Source organism: Varroa jacobsoni, unplaced genomic scaffold, assembly GCF_002532875.2.
Source record: "Varroa jacobsoni isolate VJ856 unplaced genomic scaffold, vjacob_1.0 scaffold_1424, whole genome shotgun sequence".
Taxonomy (NCBI): domain Eukaryota; kingdom Metazoa; phylum Arthropoda; class Arachnida; order Mesostigmata; family Varroidae; genus Varroa; species Varroa jacobsoni.
In genome coordinates this window covers 74,340-99,177 of record NW_019214326.1, presented here as the reverse complement: position 1 = coordinate 99,177, position 24,838 = coordinate 74,340, and the positions used below count along the sequence as shown (strand labels likewise).

Below are 24,838 nucleotides of genomic sequence, written 5' to 3'. Positions count from 1 at the left end.
TTTCGCGATTAACCTGCAAATATCTAGATTAAACGTTGACGAGTGCTGCTTGTCATCTCGCTGTGCTTGTTCAAGTTACAGACGTCTGTATCTTGTGAATTCTACTAATAGTTCTTTCTCATAAGGTTCTCGGTTAGCAGTTCGTGTTTCTCATCATTTTCTACACATGTCTTCACCATATAATAGTAGCTATATAGCCATATATAATAAACATTCTTTTTCGGTGCGATTGTTTTTGTCTGTTGCTGTTTGCTTTTGTCTGTTGTGCGACATCCTTCTTAGAATATCAACGGCAGCAAAGACATGAATATGTCAAAACCACAGGACCGGAAGGTAAGTCGGAAGCCCAGTGACTAATGCTGAAACGTTGTTCGCAATGTGACGGCGACGGACTCTGGCTTTACGGTCATGACACCTGCCGTACCATGACCGTACTGCAAACTCATCGCATACTTTATTATTGAGCCCACACGCGACACCCATTTGCCCAGCCTTGATGAGCCTAACACAGCGCAATAGATGGATGCTCTTGCCTCGAAGTTGCCACCTGGGGGGGCAAGGAATACGATCGCGTCATTTAGCCCTGCAGATACGCTGCGGACTCATGCTATGCTGTAAAGATGAAACGAGTGACGGCGGTTACAGACTCAATTACTTTGTACTCAAAGGCATATGCGTGCAGACCAGGCAATCTAGTTTTTCCCCGATACAGTCGATATCTGTCCCTGGAATAAACGCGTCCTGTTTATACAGATATTTTCTCTAATTATATTATAGTCAAGCAGGATAGTTTACCTCGATAATTCTACCACGTTGTTACGAGTACAGCCTTAAAACTCGGATTTGATTGATTAATCGATGACTGACATTCTCAATAGAATTAGCAGAATTATTGTTATATTTTCCAACATAATTTCCAAAGCGGTACTTGAAAACGTCTAGTGTAAGATTATATTGTCGTGATAAAGATAAAGTGTAGGTTTCTTCGCTAGATCCTGTTCTGTAAGCTGCTTTCGAATTATTTACTATACATGATCTGGGTCGTTTCAAAATGTTCTAATGAGCTTAAAGATGTTTCTGAGTCGACAAATATGGTAACAGTCATAATACCGGTTTTCTACGGTCGTAAAAAAAAGCAGGGGGAAACCAGCCTTTATCATTTACGTGTGTTGAGCTTGATAACAACAGATAATTTTAAAAATGACACACAAATGTCACAGTGATCTATTATTGTTACGTCTATCTCATTGTTGCTTGACCTTCCTTAGAAGCAAGCACAACAATGCGTGTGCAACGTTAAGCCCTCTAGCCAGGTACAACGTTATAAATCCATACAATATACTCAGTCAAATAGGAACGCTTACGCTAGCGCGTTGCGAAAACAAAGGCCTGGCGAGAATTATAAGAAATATAAATGAAGATTAGTTAGTCAAGCGTTTTAGCATAACGTAGAATCTTCGTGCGACATTACGTTGTTTCACTATTTTTAAGGAAACGTCGATTACGCAGGTAGAAGTAAGCGGTACCACGGGCGATCTTGCAAATTTATTGATAGAGTTAATTGTTGTGTCTATTATAGATGTTTAAAAGGCAAATCAGAGTAATGAGCGCCCCCAGATCAGACATGGCCATCGAAATAAGTGCATGGCTAAACATAAATGGCCTCATAGGTATAAACTCATTTATTGTCTTCATCTAGCTTCATGTATCGCTTACAACGATGAGAGCAAAAAGATACTATACTGAAAGGCACGGTCATAAAGAGAATCGACCGTTAGCTATAACGGGCCGAAATAACCATATTGTCCCAGTTCAATTCACGGAAGTCAACCAGGCAAATTTAATGAAGACACTTTGCAACAGGGCAGAATCTATAAATTAAACATGTGCACTTTGTTTTACAATAAATACCCATGAAATATGAAGACAATCTAGTGTATTAATATTTCCCGCTTCTTCATACGCGTTCTTCGAACACAATAAAACTCAACAGTCTAGCGATCGATAGTAAAAAAACAACATTTACAATATCATACATCGATTAAAACAAATAAAAATTTGTTCATTCTCTCCACGTGTGTGTAATTTCTTGCACGTTATTGCCATTTGCGCCGTCCTCGAAGGTTGTGTATCAGTCACGGCTGCCTAAGCCGACGCCATCGACCGGACTATCTCAGTTCGCTCTGGAGTCCCGACTATTGTCTTCATCAAGAGCGACCGCGGATGACGTCGAGGAATTCGACAAAGATCTCGTCCTCGGTGGAATGTCTCTCAAGGATCGTCAGGAAGCCTCTCTGCCTATAGAGGTATTCGGATTACGCATGGTACAGAAACTCTACTCGCGTAATTTCATTCAACGTGAAGACGCGTTCAAGGAGATGTTACGCGTGGTCGACAGGTAATCACACTTCATATTGACACGAAAACAAATAATACAATGTAATGAAAATAATAAAGCAGTACATTCGGAAATAGAACGATCCACCCATTCTTCACCAACGTTATTTGCAAGGGATTACGGATAACATCAACAGCAAGAGCTGTACCGATGCTCGCACATTGAAGCCTCGCGTACTTCGCTTAGAAAGAACAATTTATCTAAATCGTTGTTCTACGCATTACCATGAATACGTGCATTAAAGTTTAGTTAGCTATAGAGTAACGAGCCGATGGTATATACCACTCGCACAGCCATATGTAACATATACCGACATACATATCCATCCATGTTCATATCGGGCGGGCTGTTTCCCGAAGGTCTCTCCCTCTGAACGCGATTGCTCGTAAGAGTGCTGCAGTAAAGTATCTTCTTGCATGAAATAGCCACCCAGGTAGCAGCCATACAGTTCGTTGGGGCTGGAGCCCCAGGGGGACGTGACATGCATGGCCATAAAGCAGCATAGCAGGCGAAGTAGCCAACGATGTACCGATGACAATAACTAGCGGGTAGCCGTCGCTAGTTCCTGGATAGCACCGCTTGTGCTCTTACTACTAAAATATGCATGTATACACGTATAGCTACAGGCTAAGAAAATGAGCCGCTGGGCTTTACGGTACTAGGGCAATATTGAATATTGCCAGCCGTACACTAACAGATTGGCTGGCTCTTGGTCCGCTCGAGTCTATAGTCTCTCTCTGCGTGTGTGTGTGGGGTTGCAAGTAGCTGTATTAGATATGTAAGTTTCATCAGACCAAGCGTTGTGGCGGCGGTAACTTTTATAGACAAAAATCAATCAGGAGCTCAAACCAAGTTTAAACGTGCGCCTGTAGTCGCCAGTTTTTCCTCCATATGTGTTATCTACACTTCATTTTGTTCGTGTATCCTCACTACCTTCACCTCTACGACTAGCAAACAGAAGGAACACAACAAGGCTTGACAGCATAGGTACCACATATAAAATACATATGTTTCATTTATTGCTTCGGTAAGCTTACCTCAACTCTGCTGAGTTCAAGCCGACAGCAAATAACGTGACGCAAGCCCTCACATTGCTACTGCTGCCCGTACTGTGGAGAGGAAGTGCACTATAATTAGCTCTGGTAGTGAGCAGTTCGGCTCATCATCACTGGTGTCCTCCATCGTGAAGAAATATAGATGTGCCAGTCAATCTATTCACCTCCTTTAAGAGAGTAAGAGGAAACGAGGGAGGAGAAAAAATAGATAAGAATAAAAAAAAACAGAGCAGACAAAAGTAGTGAAGAAGTAGAACGTAGGTTTAGGAAAAACAGGCGCCCTGTTTACTGTGCTGGCAAGGATTGCCTAACCTATTCTAGGCAACAGTACGTTAGGGAATCACTCTTTAATTGTACGATAGTTTCAGGTAGTCGTTGTAGGGTGTGACCCCTCTGGAGCCAAGCTTTAGGAAACTTAACGCTGAAAACATTTTTGGGATGTAGTCGCGCAGTGCCAACGCTGCCCTTCCATTTTATATATAGCTTATATTAAGAAATCGACTGATCCTCGATACCCTGTTCAGCTACGTCAACTGTTCATAGACTTGCAGGGATTACCGCTAGTTATTACGTGTCAAGCGAAAGTCCCCATATTTATGCATCAAAGGAAATAAGACCTTTGTATGTTTATAAATCTATACGTGGAAACAGGTGTATGGATGCTTGCTATGCCTACTAATGCCTAAGTACCTAATAACGGAACAACAACTGTAAATGCTCTACGAGGCGAATAGTCCTATGCCTATATAACCTATATAGACCACTTATTATCTCACATAAACTGGTATTTCAGCAGTTTCCCAACCACCTTATTTTCAGCATCGTTTTATTGTCAGCCCGTCAAAAAAGAGGTCGCTGATTGTGACATGAGCATGACACACGACCCGTTGCGGAATGATAGTTATAGCGAGACATTATTTCTCCTTTGCTCATTATCACCTCTGAGGGAAGGTTCGCCAAATCGGCTTTTCCATGTCCTCAGTGAACGGTTCCCGTTTTTTTCCATTTATTTCCGTAGAGGTCGTAGAAGAAACGACAAAAATGTGGATGTGCTCCAAGATCTTGCGCCTCCTGCTCTAGTCTCACACACACACACATATATATGTATGTATATATACATATAAATCTTCCTCTTTGTGACCGTATAATGCTAATATAGAAATAAGGAAAAGGGTTCCGTAAAACCGCCTAAATACCAAGTGAAACATTTGGGCAAAGCTGCAGCCCGTCTTTATAGTGGCCCGTAGATTGCCATTAAACATATAAAAAGGAAGTCGGACGACTTAAGCTGCAAAAGGTCGCGGTGGTAAGGAGGGACGAAAGATCCTCGCGTAAGTGCAGTACTCGTAAAGAGCTATTTACATAAAGAAGTTAATGGCACGGAAGAGGTAACTAACGGGAGTCATAACATACTGTTCAGGCCTTGTTACTCAGTTCTAATACACGTACGGTAAATCCTTACTCACACGTGCGCCAAGGATCACATATCGTTTTATACAAACACTTGCTTTATAGCCTGGAGAAAAGGTGAAGTTACTCCAAAATGCCTTTCTTCTTGCTGAGTCATGAATCACGTTAATCGTCATAAAATTTGATAGACACCAAATTCTATTCAAGTTTATTGAATGCTCACTAGGGCGAATATGAGAGTCTGTTCTTGCTTATTTTGTATGTTCCGCAGACGTCAATAACGTAATCATGCACAACTGTTATCTCCAATATACCCATCTAAACTGAGATGAACGATTTTATGCGCTGAAAATGTCTGAAGTAAATGATAATGAAGAATTCTCTTTTGAAGATATCGAGGTCGACGAGTGGACATAATACTTATTTCCGATATTTCTACGAGGTGTATAGGCACTTTTTTTTATAAAATAAGGTCATGCTTTCCTATAAAGTTATTGGACCACCAAGCTAGTCCATGTTTCGTATTGATATCTTCAAAATTTGCTGAAATATTTATTTTATGCAAGCAAATTTTCAGTGCAAAGCTGAGTGTCAGCTGAACAGACCCGCATTGCGGTCTTGTTCCTGCTGTCTCTATACTTATTTTCAGATTCATTCTGTTTCATATCGTTTACCCAAAGGTACAATGCACGCCGAAGCCGACATTCACCTGAGGAAGTTCTCCGTGCTAGTGTGTTCCTTCTTCAACGTGGTTTCCGAGACAAAGTCCTCTCCGTAAGTATTTTCCCTTAAAAACGTTATACATGTTTTCCCGATAATTTGCATCTCAATGCAATGATCTTTTATTTTTTTTTGTCTACATTGTTAAATCTTCGCCGGACGCATCAAGTGACAACGTACGGATATACAATGCGAAATTGTATAATTTTAACTTATATGAATAAGCTTTATATATGAATACAAAGCTATACGGCCTCGAAATGTAGAGTAATGAAACAGCTCCATTTAAGTACTGGCTACTAATGTCTGGTAATACCTACACATCGATGAATCGTCGCAATTTGAACTAATCGTAGAAGATCTAGAACCTCAATATAGAAGTAACTATAATTTAAAGTATTTCTACTATTCTGGTTACCACTAGAAACCAATTAGTTGTCAACAGCTTTACGTGCGGCATGGTAGAGCATAGTGTCACGGCAATGTTATGTAATCATATGACTTTGGATTCTCCCGATAGGTGATGACATATATAAGTTTGACATTACGGCAGCTCTAAGCCCTGGCCGAACCTAATGTTAAATAAAACCCTTGCCATTGTTGAACAAAGTTCTGGCCCATATCGTGTCTGTGATTCCAATCTGATCTGTGATATGTCTTGTACTTGCACCAATTACTATTTGCGACCTAAAGGGAGCCCACTTTTACGGCGACTATATTAGCGACAGACGATAAGTCGCAGGTGCCAACCCACAAGGTGCACTGTTCATATGTATCCATAAAATAAGGTATATACTTGTGCTGGGTGTAGAAAGGGAGTCGCTCGCTTAATTTCGCATCATCTCATCTAACATTATTTTCATGGATTCTATATCGGTGTACAACGACTAATCCAACTGTGATTTGTGACCATGGGTGGCAACTTTGTTACCATACTGGCTTACCACAGGTGTTTATTCAAGCGCTCAATGTCATGCAAGCGTTGTTCACACGATTTACAATCATTCAACGGACGGCCCGAGTCGACACCACACTTGCCATCAACAAGGTAGGTACAACAAACATTGTATCGATGCATCGCAGAAAACAACTATAAACAATGATCAGACATCAATAGTGCTACTACACCAATAATACGTTACTAAATAGCGAGTAATCACCAGCGACAGGTCGTCTGCCGTGTTCTATCAAATGCTGTCCGGCTCACTTCTCGCTAGCCGATAGGTAGGCTAAACGGAACGCTCTGGAAAGCAGAAATTTATAGATACGCTTTACATGTGGAACGATACCCGTCTTACACGCTTCCATACGTATGTAGGTGCTGTAAAACGTCGTAAACTTGCGTGCTTCGTAAACTTCGTTTCTTGAGCAATGTCTACACGTACGACGAAAGAAGTGCGTTGCAGGCAGATATTGGGAACAGGGTAAAAAAAAAAAAAGTAAGCTTCGTCCTTTTACAAAACGCAAACACCACAACGACGACGACAACAACGGAAGGTGGTTTAGTGTAACGGGAATCCCGCGCTGACGATACAATCAGTTAAAGAATAACGAGCTCTAACGTCTACACGACAAATGTCACATACGATGGTCTAGTGCTCTGGTCTACTGCAGTCTCAAGAACTGAATAAAGCCAATTGTCCACCTCAACTATATTGAAGTGCTATAGCAGCCCCTTCCCCGCGTCACTTGTATATATAGCACTTTCTGTTGCGGATACGTAGAGCTAGCTCACGTATATAACGGCTCAATAACGGTTTCGCAATCGTTCAGTTAACAATGAAACTAAATTGTTTTTCACGCAAAGCGAAATATACTATGACCGATAAATTGCAGAGACTGAGCCTTACGTCATACACCGATAAAATGGTAGTAACTATTATCTTAGATAAGGTACAAAGACCGCACGAATTAGCTGATATGTACGTGCATACTTCTGTATATCCATTTACAGTTGGTGCCCCGAATTCTATTCCGATTAGGCGATGCCGCTGCGCCAAGACTCAAGTCCGTCGCGCAGGAGTTCCTGCTTGAAATGGTCGACTACGAAGACCATAAGGTAGAAGTAGTAAAAGTTGGCTTTAGAATTTCTTATACAGTTGGTAGCAGAGTTTACCCAGTCTTCTTAAACAATGCCTGATTTATAAATCCGGCTTATTCGTAGAAATACGCATTTTGACTTGGACATGCAGTCAGCTTTGTTACAAGTGGCTGTACGCCCCTGTCGTAACGAACCTAGCTATGGGCACTTCATTGGACCCGAGAGCTTTGATTTTCTTCTTGTTCAGTCTGTGGGCGTTGGGAATAAAGATCAATAAGATTAAGAAAAAGTATACTTTTCATAGAGCTTACCTACAATAAAACTAAAAAAAAAAACTAAAAAATATTAAGGTTTTCTATTTTTTTCATGAATAATTATAGAATTAAATCATTCAAAATAACAAAGGTCTGAAGCATGATCCGAGGCGACGTGATGTAACTCTGTGCAAAATGCTTTTTATTAACGTAATACCCTAGCCTTATAAGTCCAATGATCATAGTCGCTGTTCTGTCGTCGTAACAGAATCCAAAAGACTCTCCCCGTCCTGAGTGCTCTGCTGTTCGAAAAGCGCAGACTGATTCTATTTAATTCCATCAAAACAAGCTAAAAATCTCAGCGTCGTACATCTGATACAAGTCGAGATTTTGTCTACGAGAAAGTTTTTTGTGAGTGTCACGTATAGTAAGCGTGTTGTAGTTATGCTGGTCGCGTAAAGTTGATTTGTGATCGATCTACGTGTTCCTTCCAGACTGTGCAGAGCGTGCTCGGGCTTATCCTAAAGCCATTTACGGATACAACGAATCCGCGACTGGCACAAGGTCGGGCAGAGCTTGTCGACCAGCTCATTACCAGGGTGCCGCCCTTGAGCGACACGTGAGTAACACTGATTTTCCCGCTTAAACAGTAAATAGCGATTAAGCACAGAAAGCATAATGCTGATATTTTTATAGTTTGGATACATCTTAGGGCGAATTAATTAGTTCTATAATATACAAGTATATATTTACGTTGGTATATACTGACCAGTAGACTATGAGCCGCGTACAGCTTTACAGACACAGCTATGTTGAATAAACTTGATAACGAGAAGTTGAAAAACTGTACCGGGATATTCAATGTTGTGCGTCATACTATGTTTATTTTTCAGGGATCCATTATTTACCCAAGTTATGAACTTTGCAATCCGAGCACTATCCCATCCTGCAATTCAGGTATTGATCGACATCCGCATTGTGATTAGTATTAAATCTAAGCACAATTTATACCGAAAATCGTTTAGTTAATAGTGATAATAACAATGACAAAAATAGTACTAATACAGGAATAACAGTTGTGACTATTAACAACACTGATTAATGTTGAAAAGGACCATTTCATACCCGATCGATCTAAAGGTCGACTGGGTTTGAAAAGGTCTACGATATCGACCTTTGCCTGCTCTCAAAATTGTCTCGCATGCGACGGTGTCGGATGCACTAAAATGTTCAAATGATGAGTATCCTCTTTAGGATGCTTATAGTAACTGGCAAAATCTCTAACAACCCTTTTTACTACGGGCCTATCAGGTGCGGGAGGTAGCCGAGCAAATTCTGTTGTCGCTATACCGACTTATAGGTACACCAGTTCGACAATGTCTCGTACCTGAGAGCGTTCGACTTCAGCGAAACTTCACATACAGGTTAGTCATGTCAGGTCAGGTCATGCTATCAGGGGCGAAAAGCCCAACCGTGTGCAGCATGTCATGCATGATTGTAGACTTTTAGCATAGCGTACAGATTACTACACCTGGATCATATGCAAGATTTGCTCCTTGTATAGGTGTTTAGGCTGGGCAGAGCGCCGATCTCATAATCATGGGACCTTGAGTCCTATTCGGTCGCCTTTTTCACGATCTTTGAATTTATGATATGAAGTTTATGATGTCATTTTATAGCGTAGTCACGTTGCGAATAGTATGTCACCTTTTACAGGTAATATTGTACATTGAAAGCTGTTTCCTGCCACACTAAGGGCAATCCTATCGATTGCGGAAGTACTGGTACCGATACCAAGGCAAATGATATTTTAATTAAATCTACGTGCTTGCATAATCGTTTTACATATATCCTAAATCGGAAGGCTTCGTCTTACTTGCCTCAGCACATAGTATTCTATGCACTGTATTTAGATGATGTAATAGAACTTATACGCTCGGTAAACGGCTTACATTAGCTGCCATGCTTTAACTTTAACATACACATCATCTGTTAAGATATTTGCTTCTGTCTGGCAGCACGGCTGTGATACCCAAAAGGGAATGGTTTTGCTTTCAGGCTGCCGTGTGCTGACTATATTGGACCTATTCCGAAAGAGCCTGGACATAATACTTTCCTTTTACGGGTAACACTGTAGGGCATTCTAATGATTTTTTTTACTATAGTACTGCACCTTGTTGATCAGATTGATTTTTGTTTCGCTCAGTATACTCTACTCAATGCTCAATATGCTCAATAAAGTATTTTGTAATTTAATTGCCCTACCTTTGTATACATTGCATTAAAATTTCTTCGCGAAACATAGCTAGTACATAGCTTTTTAGGTGTGCGAAGTGATGATGTAATCACGTAGCAAGAGGTGTCTCACTGGGCGGAGGGCACAGGTGCTAGGCTTAAGCACCTGTTCTGTAATTCGCCCTATGTGTCTATATACTTCTTAACGTAATACGCCATACACTATACGTAAGAGCTCCAGACTTTTACGAAACAAAGATGGAAACCTTAGCAGCGAAGCCATATACACTTAAGGATATATTAAGATCTGAGGATTTCTGGGTTGTTTACTTCCATGGAATAAGTTCCACGGCATTGTTTCGCCGATGGATAAGACCTCTCGGCATGATTAGTTATCCTATTTCTCGCCTCTTGTCCATAGCGATTATTTCGAATCTATGACGGACGTTAGATGATCTGGTACTCACGATAGTCAACTATAACTGTCATTGCACGATTGGATGATGATCAAAATTCAAGTAAGTTGAGAAAATTACTGAACTATCATTGAGATCGAACCCGGAGCCTTATTTCGTAAATCCAGCGCCTTATCTAACGTCATCACCGCAGCATTTAGCTGAGGCCAGGTTTGCGGTCGCCAAATGGTGATGCCGGTCAAATGGAAATATTCAGACTAAGGTGAAAAAAGCTTTAGCAAAATAAAATAATAAAAAATCCATAGCCTGATTAGTCTGAATTAAAATAATAGCAAATATTTTAGTTTTTCGCTCAGACGACAATCTGAAACCATCGGTATTCAGTGCTTTATTAAAAAAAAAAAAACTTTAAAATCGTGGACGGTTGACTACCAAAGTTATTGTCCACTTACCATTAAATTAACGCTATAAACAAAAAAAGATTTTATAATTCGAACAATTATGGCATAACCAGATCGATGTCTTAAGAAATATTTCTTGATCAGATGGATGTCTATCGAAATGAGCAATACCCCCGACAGCGTGATTTTTGTGCAAGAAGTCAAAAATAAGGTTTCTAGGAAACTGAACTGATATCATGGGCAAAAGTACTTGGGGCAGTGGTACGTTGAAATCGATTATGGTTCTTACGCTAAAGTATTTCAAGAAACTTTGCCCAAACAGAAAACAGAACGCAGAACAAAAAAAAAACAGAAAAAAAATTTGAAAGCTTGCAAACCTGATAGAGTTTATGGACTTGTGAATAATATGCAAAATATTCGTTTCAAACACAATCGCAGGCTCATATGTAAACTTGAAGAACTTCATATACATGCGATTAGAGAACATAGCTTTGAGTTAAACAATAAACATTTGAAGCTAACCCCTGACATTTTATGTCTGACTTAAATGTCATAATGAATTAGTTATTATGATAATTACATAAAATACAAAAAAAAAAAAAAAAAAAAAAAAAAACCTTTTCACATACGGGAACGGATATGTATAGTAGATATAAAAAACCGAAAACAACTTTTGTGGGTTCGCGTTAGCTATTTGGGCTATAATTCTTGTTTGCGTCCTTGTGCTATCAATTCGTTGGAGGCAGACGGAGACGGTGTGCCTAAAATGGACGTGTCTTTATTTCAATCGAGAGCGTCGAGTGCTTAATATTATTGGCCGCATGACCGTTTGTATGTTCTTGTTCGGACGTCGTTGATATATGCACACCATATGGCGTGTCCAGATATATAGGGCATAACCAGCCGCTTTCTCACTCCCAATGGTCGGCTCTCGTTGACCGGCTTACCGGTGTCACAACGGCAAGCTTCGCTGGGCCTTACTGTGGATGACGTTGAGGTTCATTATAAGAACACCATTAGCGAGACGCAATATGATGGCGACGCCAAAACCAGCGGTAACCCGCATCATTGCCACTTTAGTGTCATCCCTTATGAGAGCCATCTCCGACCATCGCTTTAGAAACCAGCATAAAGAGCCTTAGACGTATTTGTACCACCGCACGAGGAAGCTAACAGGGGAGAGACGAACTCAAGAGATATATTCGCGACCTTCACAAGGTTCTTTCCCTGACCTTTCTGGCGCTTCAAACCCCGATCGCATCAACGCTATAGCAGTATATCTTAATTACCATCGAACGTAAGCTTGTCATCTGCAGGCACAATCTTTTCCGACGCGATCTGCGTATAAAACTTTTCCTGGTGATACTAATCCTTATAATTGTGACCTTCGTTGACGTTAATTACGTTTTCCGTCTGTTCCTATCTATTCCTATTCCCTTCTTGTTTTCCAAAAGTTTGTCACCATCAAGAGACATCAACAGTAATTTCTGCCGAGTAGGCGTTCTACAACGCTTTGTGGTATTATAGCGTTGGCCAATTTTTTTTAATATTAATTTAATAGAGTTCTAAAGTACAATATAAATTTTAAAAAGTTCAACAGACAATCAAATTCAATAACTGTTCAATGATACATCTCCGCCGCAATCAGCATAGGCTTGAACACATAAAAACCATTTTATCGACACACTCCATATACCCTGTTGCAAACAATACATGAACCACCTACGGGCGATATTAATAATCGACGACAACAAATTGATAACAAATATTTCTTCGAATGCGGAATAATTTAACGCTGTAGTGACACGAGTGACGTTCTCAGGCCGACGGCGTCTTTGCCAATGAATTGGCAATTCTCGTGTTTATCGCCGTTTAGTCGCCAGTCGCAGAAGACGCGCTGTATAAACGAAGACGTCAGCTTGCAGCTTCAAAAAGCTCCGTCAGAAAACCAAACAGTCTACGATACTTATAAAAGTCCATATGGACGCTACCCGTTCTCTATAGTAGTGCGCTACTGCCGGATACGCCAAACGCTGTGTCCACTGTCGTTGTTTCTAATGTCTTTTTCAATTGGCAGAAGCCTCCGTTTCGGCGTTGCCTGCCTTTCCAACGACGCGGCGTCGTTTTCGCTGTCCTCACATTGTCTGAGGTTATCGTAACAGAAGATTAAAAAATTTCGATCCTCAGGTCTAGTTCGTCGAAGCTTCGGCCCACCTTCTGGGCCTTTAATTTCGCATTGGGTCCCTCAGTGTGCCCGTATGCTAATGGTATTTACGTGTGTATAGGTCGTGCCACGGACCACGTATGTGTCGTGCCTTCAAAAGTATTACTACTATACGGATATATAAAACCAGATCAGGCCTGTGTATCATACGAGCTGCTGACGGAATGGAAATGCTCTTTGTACACTGCGGGTAGCTAGTTTGATATGGCACGATACATAACACAATGGCAAGACAGCTGGTAAAACAGCGAGGGGGAGGTGCATGGAATAAAACCAGTAATAATCATTGTCTTTCCGCAATCGAACTTTTGTGCAGTAACGAGTCAACACAGCGTCTCACATTATATTCTATGCAGTCAGGTTTCGGACAGCGGACGACGGAGTTCATTCCGATATGACTTCTTCAGGGAAATGTCTCGTCTAGACGGGGTATGGAAATAGGAGCTGCAGAAGATTATCACCAATAGGAGAGGGGATAACCGAATGGCAGGGGAATCTCGTGTACGCTCCTTCGAACTTGCCTACCAGTAGGTATAATGAATTCTAGTTAAGTTGACTATGACCCTGCAGATTCTATAGAACAGATAATGTTCGCGGCATCATTAAAACATCGGGCAAGACAAGAACCTCATAGAATTTTACCTACGCGCGTAGGGCTGATAGAGGGTTTTTCTTCGCTATGTCTACGTCGTAGAAAGAATACACGAAAGTATAATGTCTTAAAATCTTAATCGTCAATATAACGGTATGTCCCTGAAGAAGAGTAACTTACTTACGGAGTCTTCACGACACAAGTCTAGAAAGCTTGGACATGGACCATATTAACACAATGAACTTTAATGCAAGCAGTAATTGCTTAAACAAGGCCTTATGAGCAAATATCGTTTATACCTTCAAGTTTAAAATAACGCATTCAGTAATACGTAAACGTAGCAATTGGCAAACGTAGTTTATGTAATCCTACAGTGCCTTGATATGACAAATATGACTGGACGATGACGGTGCTCGATGGTGATGCTGCTAGCCAGCATCTTTTTCAGCGTTTCAATCACCCGATTACTGCAATTTTCAGTTCAGCCTCTTTTTATTTTAGCCTTCTATGCAATCGACTTGATCACCGCAAAGTAAATAGTTAAAATTTGACTCTAAACGAGTAGCGCTTCTTTCGAATCGGCTAGCCGGTCATTGAGTGAAGAAGATCTCTACGGCCTCTACGCAGTGAGATACCCCACCGAAACGATTCAAATACATTCGGCTGATTTCAACAACTCTTTACGAATTTACCTTAAGATTGGCGAGGCTGTGCTTTTAAGCGGCGGTAAGATGGCGATGCAATGGGAGTGTCTACGAATGCACCTGAGTCACAATCTCTATCGGAGCAGCACGACCATGTGCAGGGCCTGACCAGGTTAAAGACATGGGGTAATAGCACGGTAAATCAAAGTTTTCATCTTTCTCTCCGGCTGAGAATGCTAGCGCGAATGGGAAGAGCCCAGCCAAGAAATTAATTGCAAAAATGGGCGAGGTTAGAATGAGATTGGGGTTGAAATACACCTCGGTACATACACGGTACGTTTAGTTTTAAATGAACAGATACGATAAAGGCAGCGGGAAGAGCTGAATCTATCTAACGATTTTTTTATTGGCTAAAACTGCTCTTCTGTAGTGGGTGGGTTTATTTATCGCCGAATTACCTTGAATCGTTGTTATCGACGACACAAAAAAGGGAAATGGGCTGGACAGTTTATCTGGTACGATTGAATCTATTGATTTCGTTTTATTCTGGTGGTTTAAGGATGAGCCAGAGCAATCATTCGCAGCATAAGGAGGTTTAAGCTGTTGCAAGGGCCTTGCAAATTGGAATACGATCAGCGCCCGAAACCTTATTGCATTCTGTTGCGTGCATGCAGTACGTATTTTTGTCGATACTTGTCTTACGCATCACCAGACATAGTAATTTTTAATGTGAGAATTTAACTTCGTTGTTTCGTTGAAGTCCACTCTGGCAGAAGGAGCGACTGATAAGCCATATAAAGGATTCATACATTTTCCAAGCTAGAAGCCTCGATAGTTAGGTACGTGATCGTGATCAATTGGAAGGTCTCTAATTTGTTTGTGAGTCATATTCTCTTAAGTAGACGATCGAGAAGGCTGAACAGGCGACTTGATTAATTCATTGTATAGCAATACAAGTAATGGAAAACTCGTCGTTAGATCTTTAGGTCCCTACCAAGACCTTATATTCGAGGCTTCAGAGTTTTGCGAGTGGCTCAATGCCGATGAATACACATAAAGGCATGACTGAAGATTAGGCAGAGCCATGCAACAGTAGATATTCTGGTAGCTCTAAGGCAGGCTAAAAAGCACACTTTCATTTTTTCCCATTCATGGTATGAAAACATATCGTTACTCACAGGAACCTTCGCCAGAATTTATTATCACACAGGCATTAAACGAATAAATGGCCGCCTCACAACAACTGAATTTAATGCTGCAAACAAATATGCCTGATGTAACTCTGATACGATAAAATATTCTCATCTGATCTATCAAATGAGTGAACTTCAGATATTTTGGGTGAACGCTTGATAAAACTTGCTATTTAGCGATAATTTTGCCCATGAGGTGCATACATTGCTTTACGGTTGCTAGCACATTTTCGTCCTGTACTGAATATGGTCTAATTCTTTTACGATTATACTCCTAAGTATAACTACACTCAGCTAGAGCATAACTTGAGTAGGCCATCAAATAAGTTCCAGAATTCGTAACATTGGATTCATACTGAGCGACTGGAGTAACAACCAATGCTGAGATTAGATTTAAATAAGCGCCTATCCAACGAACGGCGGCCAGATTAACAATTATTCATGTAAACATAGGCTGGCGTACGACACCTACGCCCATATTGTAATTTTCGCTTTTCACACTGCATTTTTTATATACGTATTTTATTATCGAGAGCAAGTTATGATCCTGTAGAGTTTAAAAACTATCGACTACCAATTGCATATCTATTTGCCAGTATGCGCAGATACTTGAACTCCTAAGCGCGTTTCGATTTTGCAGGAAAGTATTTGAAGAGTTCGAAAAAATTGACCGCGAACCCACGACGTTATCGGCTACACGGCCGCCACGACGAGCCCGCTCAGCATCGGTTGAACCGCCAGCAACTGGGCACGGGGGAGTTCTTGGCTCCTCCAGCCAGTCTCTATCTACCGGCGATGTTAGCGTCGTCGGAACAGGACCCCAGGATGGAGTTCACTTTGATCTTGATCGGTAAGACTTGATTCGTCCAGCGGTATGTTGCTTGTCGATTGCTTCGTTGACTTCAAGTGTGAGTCTTCGGGTCAGTTTTCATAATTTTTCAAAAAAAAAAACACGATGCTGACCAAACATTACAAATATGTCTAGTATTAGCAAATATAATGCTCAGCTTTGATGTTTTTATAAGCAACTGTTACATTTTCGTAAATCATGTGAAGTATGAAGTATGCATGCAGTATTATGTCAATGATAAAAAACTAAATCAATTTTGTGTTTGGCGTTTTTGAAGGATAATTGTCCATTATTCCTCAATCATCTTTTTTTTTGTTAGGGTATAGCAATGTTTCGTAATCGAAATATAGCTAAGTTTATTTTCATATATTTATGTGTTTCGATACGGGCTTAGAATTAATTCACTGAGTCTTTAATTAGGCTTACTTATCTGTAGGGTTTACGTCAATGTTCTGCTATTTTTTTCCGAAGAAGAATGAAAATATTTTTTTCCTTGAGATATAGCGAGTATACGGCAATGTCTCGATACTGCACTCCCTATGTTAGAGAATGTATGTGTCATTCTAGCTTGTGAGATGGATTCTGCAGACAAGCTATTAAAGGCTGCAGTCGTACATAGACTAGAATGCATTATAGCATAGTATCGCAAATTGTGTGCAGATTCAATGTACAACAGAAGAAAACTCACGATACAATTGTTCCTTTCACGTACGCTCCTTGAAGTAGAGGATTTCACCAAACCCGACATTTGTCAATTTCGCAAATGCGGCAATCTGTTATAGGTTTCTGTCGATTTCGCCGATTTACCATGAGATCGATAGTTGTATAGATGCATCTCATTAACGATACGTCAGTTTCTGTACGAGCATATGCACAGACCCGAACGTTCACTTTATAAAATAGGACCACTTTTACTTAGAATGTTAATAAATAATTACTATTTTTATATAAAATAATCTGTTTTACTATTTTTGTTTTTGCTGAGGACTTTAGCAGAGGACGATGATTGGGGTTGCAAGAGTCTATTGTGGTGGCGCATGAGGTACGCCCATATTAAATGGTAGTCGAACAAATAGAGTGAAAGAAGTTATTGCCTCTTTTATCCTCTACGCATGGGCTCCAACTTCATTGTGAACAATCCTGCTTCTAGGGCCAATTTCAAACCGCGTAAGGTGCACATCTGCGAAGTTATCGTTTATAACTGAATTCGTGCTATTTATACCCGAGGTTTGCCTAGGCTGTTTTCGATTTTCAATGTAAACATCTCCAGATATCCACCACGGAATAAACCCTCCCTCCCGCCACAGTCCTGCCATCGGCGCCTTTCGCCACTCTTTTTCAGTCCCGTTTATTCCTAGCTGTCTTTTCTGCGCACTTAGCGCTCAGAGCCTGCTCACGTCCGCATTCCACCTTCAACGTTAACTTCGTTACTTTGGCGGCTACTGCAGCGTCTCTCTAGTCACAGCATCATCGTTTTTTCTGCGGCGCTTAAATAATATGTGCGTATGGAATAAAGAAGTCACCATTACAGCTGCCGAAGCAAGATTCGCTAGTTTTTTGGCTATCCATCGTTCCTTCAGGCCACATCAGGTCCTTGCTTCTGAAGTTGCTAGCCAGCCATAGTACGCTCATAGAATAAGGGAGGAATAAGGAGACAATGAGCGAAACGGCGAGATGGTAAACAGCAGATTCTTGAGAAGTTCAGTAGCGGAACACAGTCGTATGGAGCTGGAACAAGAGAAAGACGCCGGGTTCCTTAATTTCCACCCAATTATGTTGTTGCCATATAGCGAGGCATTTAGTCTTGCCATTTGGGACCCCTTTCTCGCTTGTCGCTGTTTCGACTTGTCTCTTGGGGTCGTGTTACTTCAATCTAGTGTCAGGACTTCATACATGCGGCTTGTTTTTTAGAATTTCGTTACAAGTGGCTGGGTGGCATGAGTTTGCGATATACGCGCGAGATCATAAACACGGAAAAGCGTAAAATGCGAAGAGAGACTTTTCAAGCCGTGATGGTATTGGCCCTTTTACGCTGAGTAACGATTGAGAATGGGTAGTTTGAGATTAATTTGTGCACGAAACAGATGACTGCTTTAATCGTCGTAATATTTATGAGACAGTATAATAATAAATTTTTATTGGTTCTCTCTAGAACTAAAGCTTTGATGGCTCAGTGATGTCCACGTAGATAACTAAATCAAGGAAATTGCCTGATTGTACTAAGCTATGCTGGGAAAAGGGTTGGTTGATAGATGCAAATTTACTTTAAAAACAGAGCATTTGTTAAACATCACTGGAAAAGGTGGAACACAAGATCAGCTATGACGTTATCCGCAAGTGGAGTTAAACAAGCGATTGCCCCTAAGTTATTATTATCCAATACTATATAAACCAAGTACGCAACAGAATATGGTAACCTTATGCGTGTGCGAAAAATCCCTAGGCTTGCATGTTTTTCTCGTCAAACGGCCCAGATCAAGAAACGTCTTATCACCAAATGGGAACATGTATATAATTCCTATAAACAATCAACGTCTAATTAAATTGAAACTGTACAACGGAGACATGTTTGATATGTTCTTTCAGCTGATTTCGTATTACTCGTACGGTCGAATGCTGTCTGGTTCAAAGATGGTATTATCTATCCTTTTTGTCCTAGGATAGATAGTAAACTTCGGTCCATTTTATGGTTCTTTTATTCACTCTGATCCATTCGTAATGAAAGGCTTCGTATAATCTCTAAGGGCAACCAAAATGGCACAGTGTGGCATGAGACTGGCGGCAGGCGTCGTGTCAGTTGAGATATATAGCATCTAGCTAGGAGACAACCAGGAACAATGAAGTCTCATCTAGGAAAAAAGTTGACAAATACATGGCTCGAACGATTTCGGCAAAACGTTGCAAAGAGGAATTGACTTGGACGTGTAATAACATGCCGAAAAAAATAGCCCCATTTAGCCTATGACCCGTGTAACGTATAATCTATTTTGAAGAAGAAGAAAACGCTCTTTAAAAACAATAACGTCAATAGTAATTTGGGTTTATACAATAAACGACAACTGTCGCATTGCCACGGACCGCTTTACAGACGTGTGAAAACGTGTGGAGGTCACGTATAATTTAATAGGCCTTTCGTGTTTCGATATATGAGCAAATATGCTCGAACAGATCTCATAAAAGAACCGTGAAGAAGATGGGGTCTCATCACAACCCCATCGGAACTCCCTGCCAGACACCAGGTGTTCTCCAGTTATGCGATAGTACTTGCTAACCAATTCCCAGTCGATTCCCTTCTACATCTTGGCAAGCATCGTAGTTCGTATCTAGCGAACTACGATGCTCGCCAAGCCCATAGGCGTCCCAATAATTTGTGCCGGTCAATATGCAATACACGTAACGGTTCGATAGCATTATTCGAGCCCTACGAGGGATTGTGAAGGGATGTCGGAATTTCCAGCTCGACGAAAAGTGCAGTCACGTCTATTGCTGTCAACCATTTCCTACGCCACTGGGAAAGAGCGACTGGGAATAAATGACAAAAATGACGGCAGAACTCAATTGTGAACAAGTTGAATTATTCAATACAATGATGTGTATGGTAGAAAAGATCCAAAATTCGTAACTCTCTCGAGGGGTTTACTACCAAATAGGCTATGGATGGACGGTGCGGCGACGAAAGCGCTTCGGCCTTGCTCTGTAAAGTATTGACAATCGTAACTTAATTGGTACCTATATATAGAGCTCATCTATGCATGGCCCATAATGGCAATGGAAAAAGCGCCGCGTACTTGGTCAAATGTTTGGCAAATACAAAAAAGAAAACAATAACATATCGCTTACAAATTGACGCCGGCGATGACTCATCAATTTGCTTATTTGTTTTACCGACATTACGACTCACCTAATCTTTAGAAGTATCCTTTATTCAGGAGCAACTTTAGATTCAGGTATTAGGGAATGTGTTTTAATTAACTTTTAGTCATCCACCCATTGGTTGGCATGGAGCTATTTTTGTATGGGCTTTGTTTCGTTACTGTGTGTTATTGGCTGCGTTGGTTACAATGGAGCTACCACGCTATCGCCCAATTACCGTGCAGTACTATAACTTGTCGTAATTAAACCAAGATGTCCTTCACCGCGTGTCGGCCGACTCTGAACTTGTGGATCAAAGAATACATGCCTAAATTCTAACTAAGTTGTTTTATTTCCCCGCGGGTGTTCCTGACTTTTCTATTATGCTTGTCTTGCCTTACCCACGACACTCCGACGCGCTTCAACTCTTTTAACTTTTTGTCGGGGCCCGTACATTGCTCTGTTGCCGCACTGACGTATTACCGCACCGAAACGCCATCACCACAACCAGCCTGTTCAATACGCAATTATACCAGCTGCGCGCGTCCGACGGCGTATGACTCTGACAATCCTTTGCCTTCACTATCGGCCCTAAATGGCCGTACGCAACTAACTACCGAATGCAGCGACCATTACTTTTGGTCGAACCCTAAACAGAAATAGAAATAGCAAAAAAATTAGGCACTCGGTGGAAAAGATCGATTTGACTATTTATTACGACCTACTAGTTTTGAAACTTGTCGTAGTGCGGCTTGGACGACCGAGACGCGTTCCTCTGAATTATTTTACGCTGTGTCATAAAGTTATACCATTTTATTGACTTGAGCCAGTTCACTTAGGTTGCTGAAGTAGGTTATATTACGTGCGAGCGAATGATGTTTTGCCTCTTGATACTAATGTTAGCTTGGTTGGCTAATTCAAATTCTCGCTGGATTTCCGACACGAACTCGACGATCCCAGTTCGATTTAAAGGAAATATTGTCGGCGGACAACGAGAACATGAAACAGGCAAGAGTCTTATGAAATTAGAATAAACATGACACATGGTTTCATGCTTGTCCTAGTTAACTGGTTTTATTTAAGGTAGGTAGGCTGGTAATCATAGGCAACGTATAACAGTCAACAGAGACCGAACTGATAATAACATTTGATAGCATATCTATGTTTTCTTATCGGACGTATAGCAATCATAAATAAATTCTGTGTAGTTGGTGCAGTGTTATTCAGGCTAGTTAGCAGAGTTAGTTTCGGCTTTGTGTGAAAGCGGACCTCTCTTTGCATGGCACCATCTGTTAACATGAGCTTCTTGTCCTTAGTTCGCCATCTTGCTTTTTGTTGCTAGGTAACAAGCGTGATACCACGGACGCGATCCAGTGTTATGTACAACGGAGTGTATCAAAGGTTACGAGGTGCACCTCTGAAATGCGCGGCTTGTAAAAGTGGAATCAATGTAATTGCACTCCGTTCTATTTGCTCCTGAAAGCAAAAGGAAAATGCCTAGGTTGACGTACTTTTCCAGCTGGCGGAGTCATTCAATGTGCGGCAGTACTATTAATTGTAGCAAACAACGCGAACTCATCGCGCGTGTATTTAGTTATACGAAGTGGTCAGCGACTTGGCGTCTACGGCGCGATAAACAATGACGTTTATTTTTGAATCTAGGTGTATATATTTGGCAGTTCATACGAAAATATATACAACGAAAAATGGTGAAAATCTGATAACACATAGCTAGAAAAAAAAACAGATTACCTATTAATAACAAGTACAAATATGTAAAGTACAGCCACAAGTATACGAAGATTAACAGCTAAAACGTACGATTAGATGCTATCTTCATTTATTTCTCCGGCATTTTATGAAACGAAAAAGGTCAAGGATGATTACTGGGAAACTGCTTTACGGGCGCAGTGGGTCAAGCATTCTCTGTCAGCACATACTGAACAGAGGGGAGAACGTTCTTGACGACACCCTGTGTGCCCTTAAAGCAAAAAGTGTTACGCTCAGATTTCGACCGTAAATATTAGCATAAGTCATCCGAGTAGTAGATGTTTTAATATAGCAGGTCAACGAATGCTTCATACTAAGACGCCGTAATACTACATATAATCGCTTAATCGCCCCCGCAGACGCGAAGAAAATCTCCAAGCATGCTCGTTTAAGTGTTGTGGAAATTTCGTTGCCGTTATTGGGGTTGAGACCGCCGTTATTTCAGTTCTTGCTGTTGTTGGCGACCAACTCGATCCTAAAACCTCCCTTTCTACTCTCCACTGCTCTAGGATCAGCGATAGTGCAGTACAGGAAAAAAACGTATGCGGTTGCGAAAAGTAGTAGGAGGGATGAGGGTGCAAATAACTAGGATAAACTGTAAACGAGGATTGGTCACGCAACCGGGTGTTAAACAGTTGCCAACGCGATGCTACGCGGCGGCTAACCATTGCGGTCAAGCGGTCCTCGGGGAGCTCCAATGGCTGGCGATTTTTCGCACGCACACGATAGACAATACGTTTTTTCACGTCTGCTGGAAAAAGCCTTTACAAGAGAAATAAGGATGGGGATTGTTGATTCAGCCAGTTTGGTCAGCTAGAGTTCATCAAATGGCCACCTTGAACTTTGCCCTCATAACCAATGTCCAATTCATCAATTATCTCGCAGAAGCGATCAACAACGCGTCCAGATGAGAAGACTCGAAGGTTGTCCTAGTAGAAGGAACCTTAGGGAGGATTAATGACCTCTAATAGCTCGGCACTACCGTACAGACACAAAGCTTTACTCTAAATCATGCTTTGTTTATATATATATATATATATATATATATACACATTTGAAGCGAGAGAGTCGACATGTCTGGAAATCAATGAACCCCTATTGATCGCTTAAAATTGTTGCAACATGATGTTTTTTTTGTTATCCTTTCAACCCGCACCACATTTCTAGCACTCGGAAACAAACTGCTGTAAATATACTCGTATTCATCTAGCGCGAGTTACGCAACAAGCAGTCATTTGAAATCGATTCAGACCTAAAAGCAATGGCCGAACCTTATTTTCATAGCATCGTTTAATTCTCTTTACTTGTGTTATTTCTTCCAACTAATAACAATCTATTTTTTACGTAATCAGATCTCCCTCGTGTTAAAATACATGTCGCATAATTTATGCCAGAAGCATCTGTTAATAATCGGTTAGCTCGTTGGTACCTAGTCGACGGCTCAATGCGAAGAAGGCTTATGAAATAATTTCGGTTCTAAATAATGTTACAGAGACCTTAAAATTCGAATTTGCAGTGGACCTTTTTAGGTGAGACCGATCGATTGATTTGCGTCCGCTTTGACCTGTTTTTCAGAATGTGTATGTTTTGCGAAGAGACCAACGAACGCTTCAATGCAGAAACCCTTAACTACCACTACTGGACGGAGTGCCCCATGCTTATGCTATGCCCCAATTGCAAGCAGGTAAGTTTATTATATACGTTTCGTTCACGTTTTCGTTTGTTTCTAATTAACAGGTCTAAAAAAGTGCCTGACCATTCTTGCGCGACAGACGAATGATGTTCACATTTTCATTTAGCGAAAGAATAATCAGGCCAGTCCATGCTAACGAAGGCCTTTAAGGTTGTCGCTAACAAACTAACGTATGCTTAATGGAATAATACCTTTATGGGCGAACAGCTTGTCGGAGCTGCAACGGTGATAACTACGTATGTCTTTCTGCTACGTTAAAAATGTATGATTGAAAAAGATTTATTATTATAGTATTAAAGCTTTATAGGTAATTATTATTAAATTCCATTTTATAAAATACGTACCTTGAATACTTGATAGCCAAGATTAATTTAGCCAGCGAATTGATCACGGATGAAAAGCTAGTTCGACTCAGCTTCCGAACGTCGTATGTGACGTCGCAATGTGTTCTTAGCTAGATGCATTGTTACATCATATAAAGCTTTTTAGAAAACCTCGTTGTATGCTGCCCGAAGGAAGTTTGAAAGATGAAAGTAACGGATCAACTATTGAAACAACGACGTAGCACTACCTATGAGTGAGAACTCGCAGCTGACACTGCAACCCCCTTTCGTTGACCTCCATCGAAACCTTTGAATTCGAATTAGTATTCAGTACGGCGTAACTCGCGACAACATCGATGTGTATAATGCGCCTGCGTTCATTAAAGTTTTTGTATCGAGCGTCTAATCTTCAATGCCTGTACGAACGAACTCTATTATACTGTATGACAGTACCGTCTTGAGCACACTGAGATAGCAGTGCATCTGCTCTCCGTATCGTCTTTTTTGCTAGGTTCGAAGACGTTTATGATAAAGGATCCGTTAATATCCTGTGATAACATAGCGATATTGCATAAGCTCGCGAAATCATGGAAAGGGGCTTGTGCTAACACACGAATCACAGGAGCGGGCTATTTTTAATAGCTGATTTCAGTCTGAAATATGTAATCATTTGAAGGGAAAGACTACTCAGATCTTTTGCCTTCCCTATATCTTTTTGATGCTTGTAACTATGTTGTTGCTTATGCTAGCGTAGCAACAAAGATCAT

The 24,838-nt window shown here is 40.9% G+C and overlaps 1 protein-coding gene across 1 annotated transcript in view; it reads left to right on the top strand.

Annotated features, from left to right (window-relative positions):
• LOC111269919 (centrosomal protein of 104 kDa) overlaps nt 1-24,838 on the top strand; it is an 83,650-nt gene that overhangs the window by 49,773 nt on the left and 9,039 nt on the right. The window contains exons 11-20 of the mRNA XM_022849844.2: nt 283-333; nt 2,124-2,398; nt 5,544-5,637; nt 6,533-6,631; nt 7,538-7,642; nt 8,373-8,497; nt 8,772-8,835; nt 9,190-9,302; nt 16,224-16,433; nt 23,631-23,739. Coding sequence (XP_022705579.1) covers nt 283-333; nt 2,124-2,398; nt 5,544-5,637; nt 6,533-6,631; nt 7,538-7,642; nt 8,373-8,497; nt 8,772-8,835; nt 9,190-9,302; nt 16,224-16,433; nt 23,631-23,739 — 1,245 coding nt within the window. The remainder of the gene's footprint in view (nt 1-282; nt 334-2,123; nt 2,399-5,543; nt 5,638-6,532; nt 6,632-7,537; nt 7,643-8,372; nt 8,498-8,771; nt 8,836-9,189; nt 9,303-16,223; nt 16,434-23,630; nt 23,740-24,838) is intronic.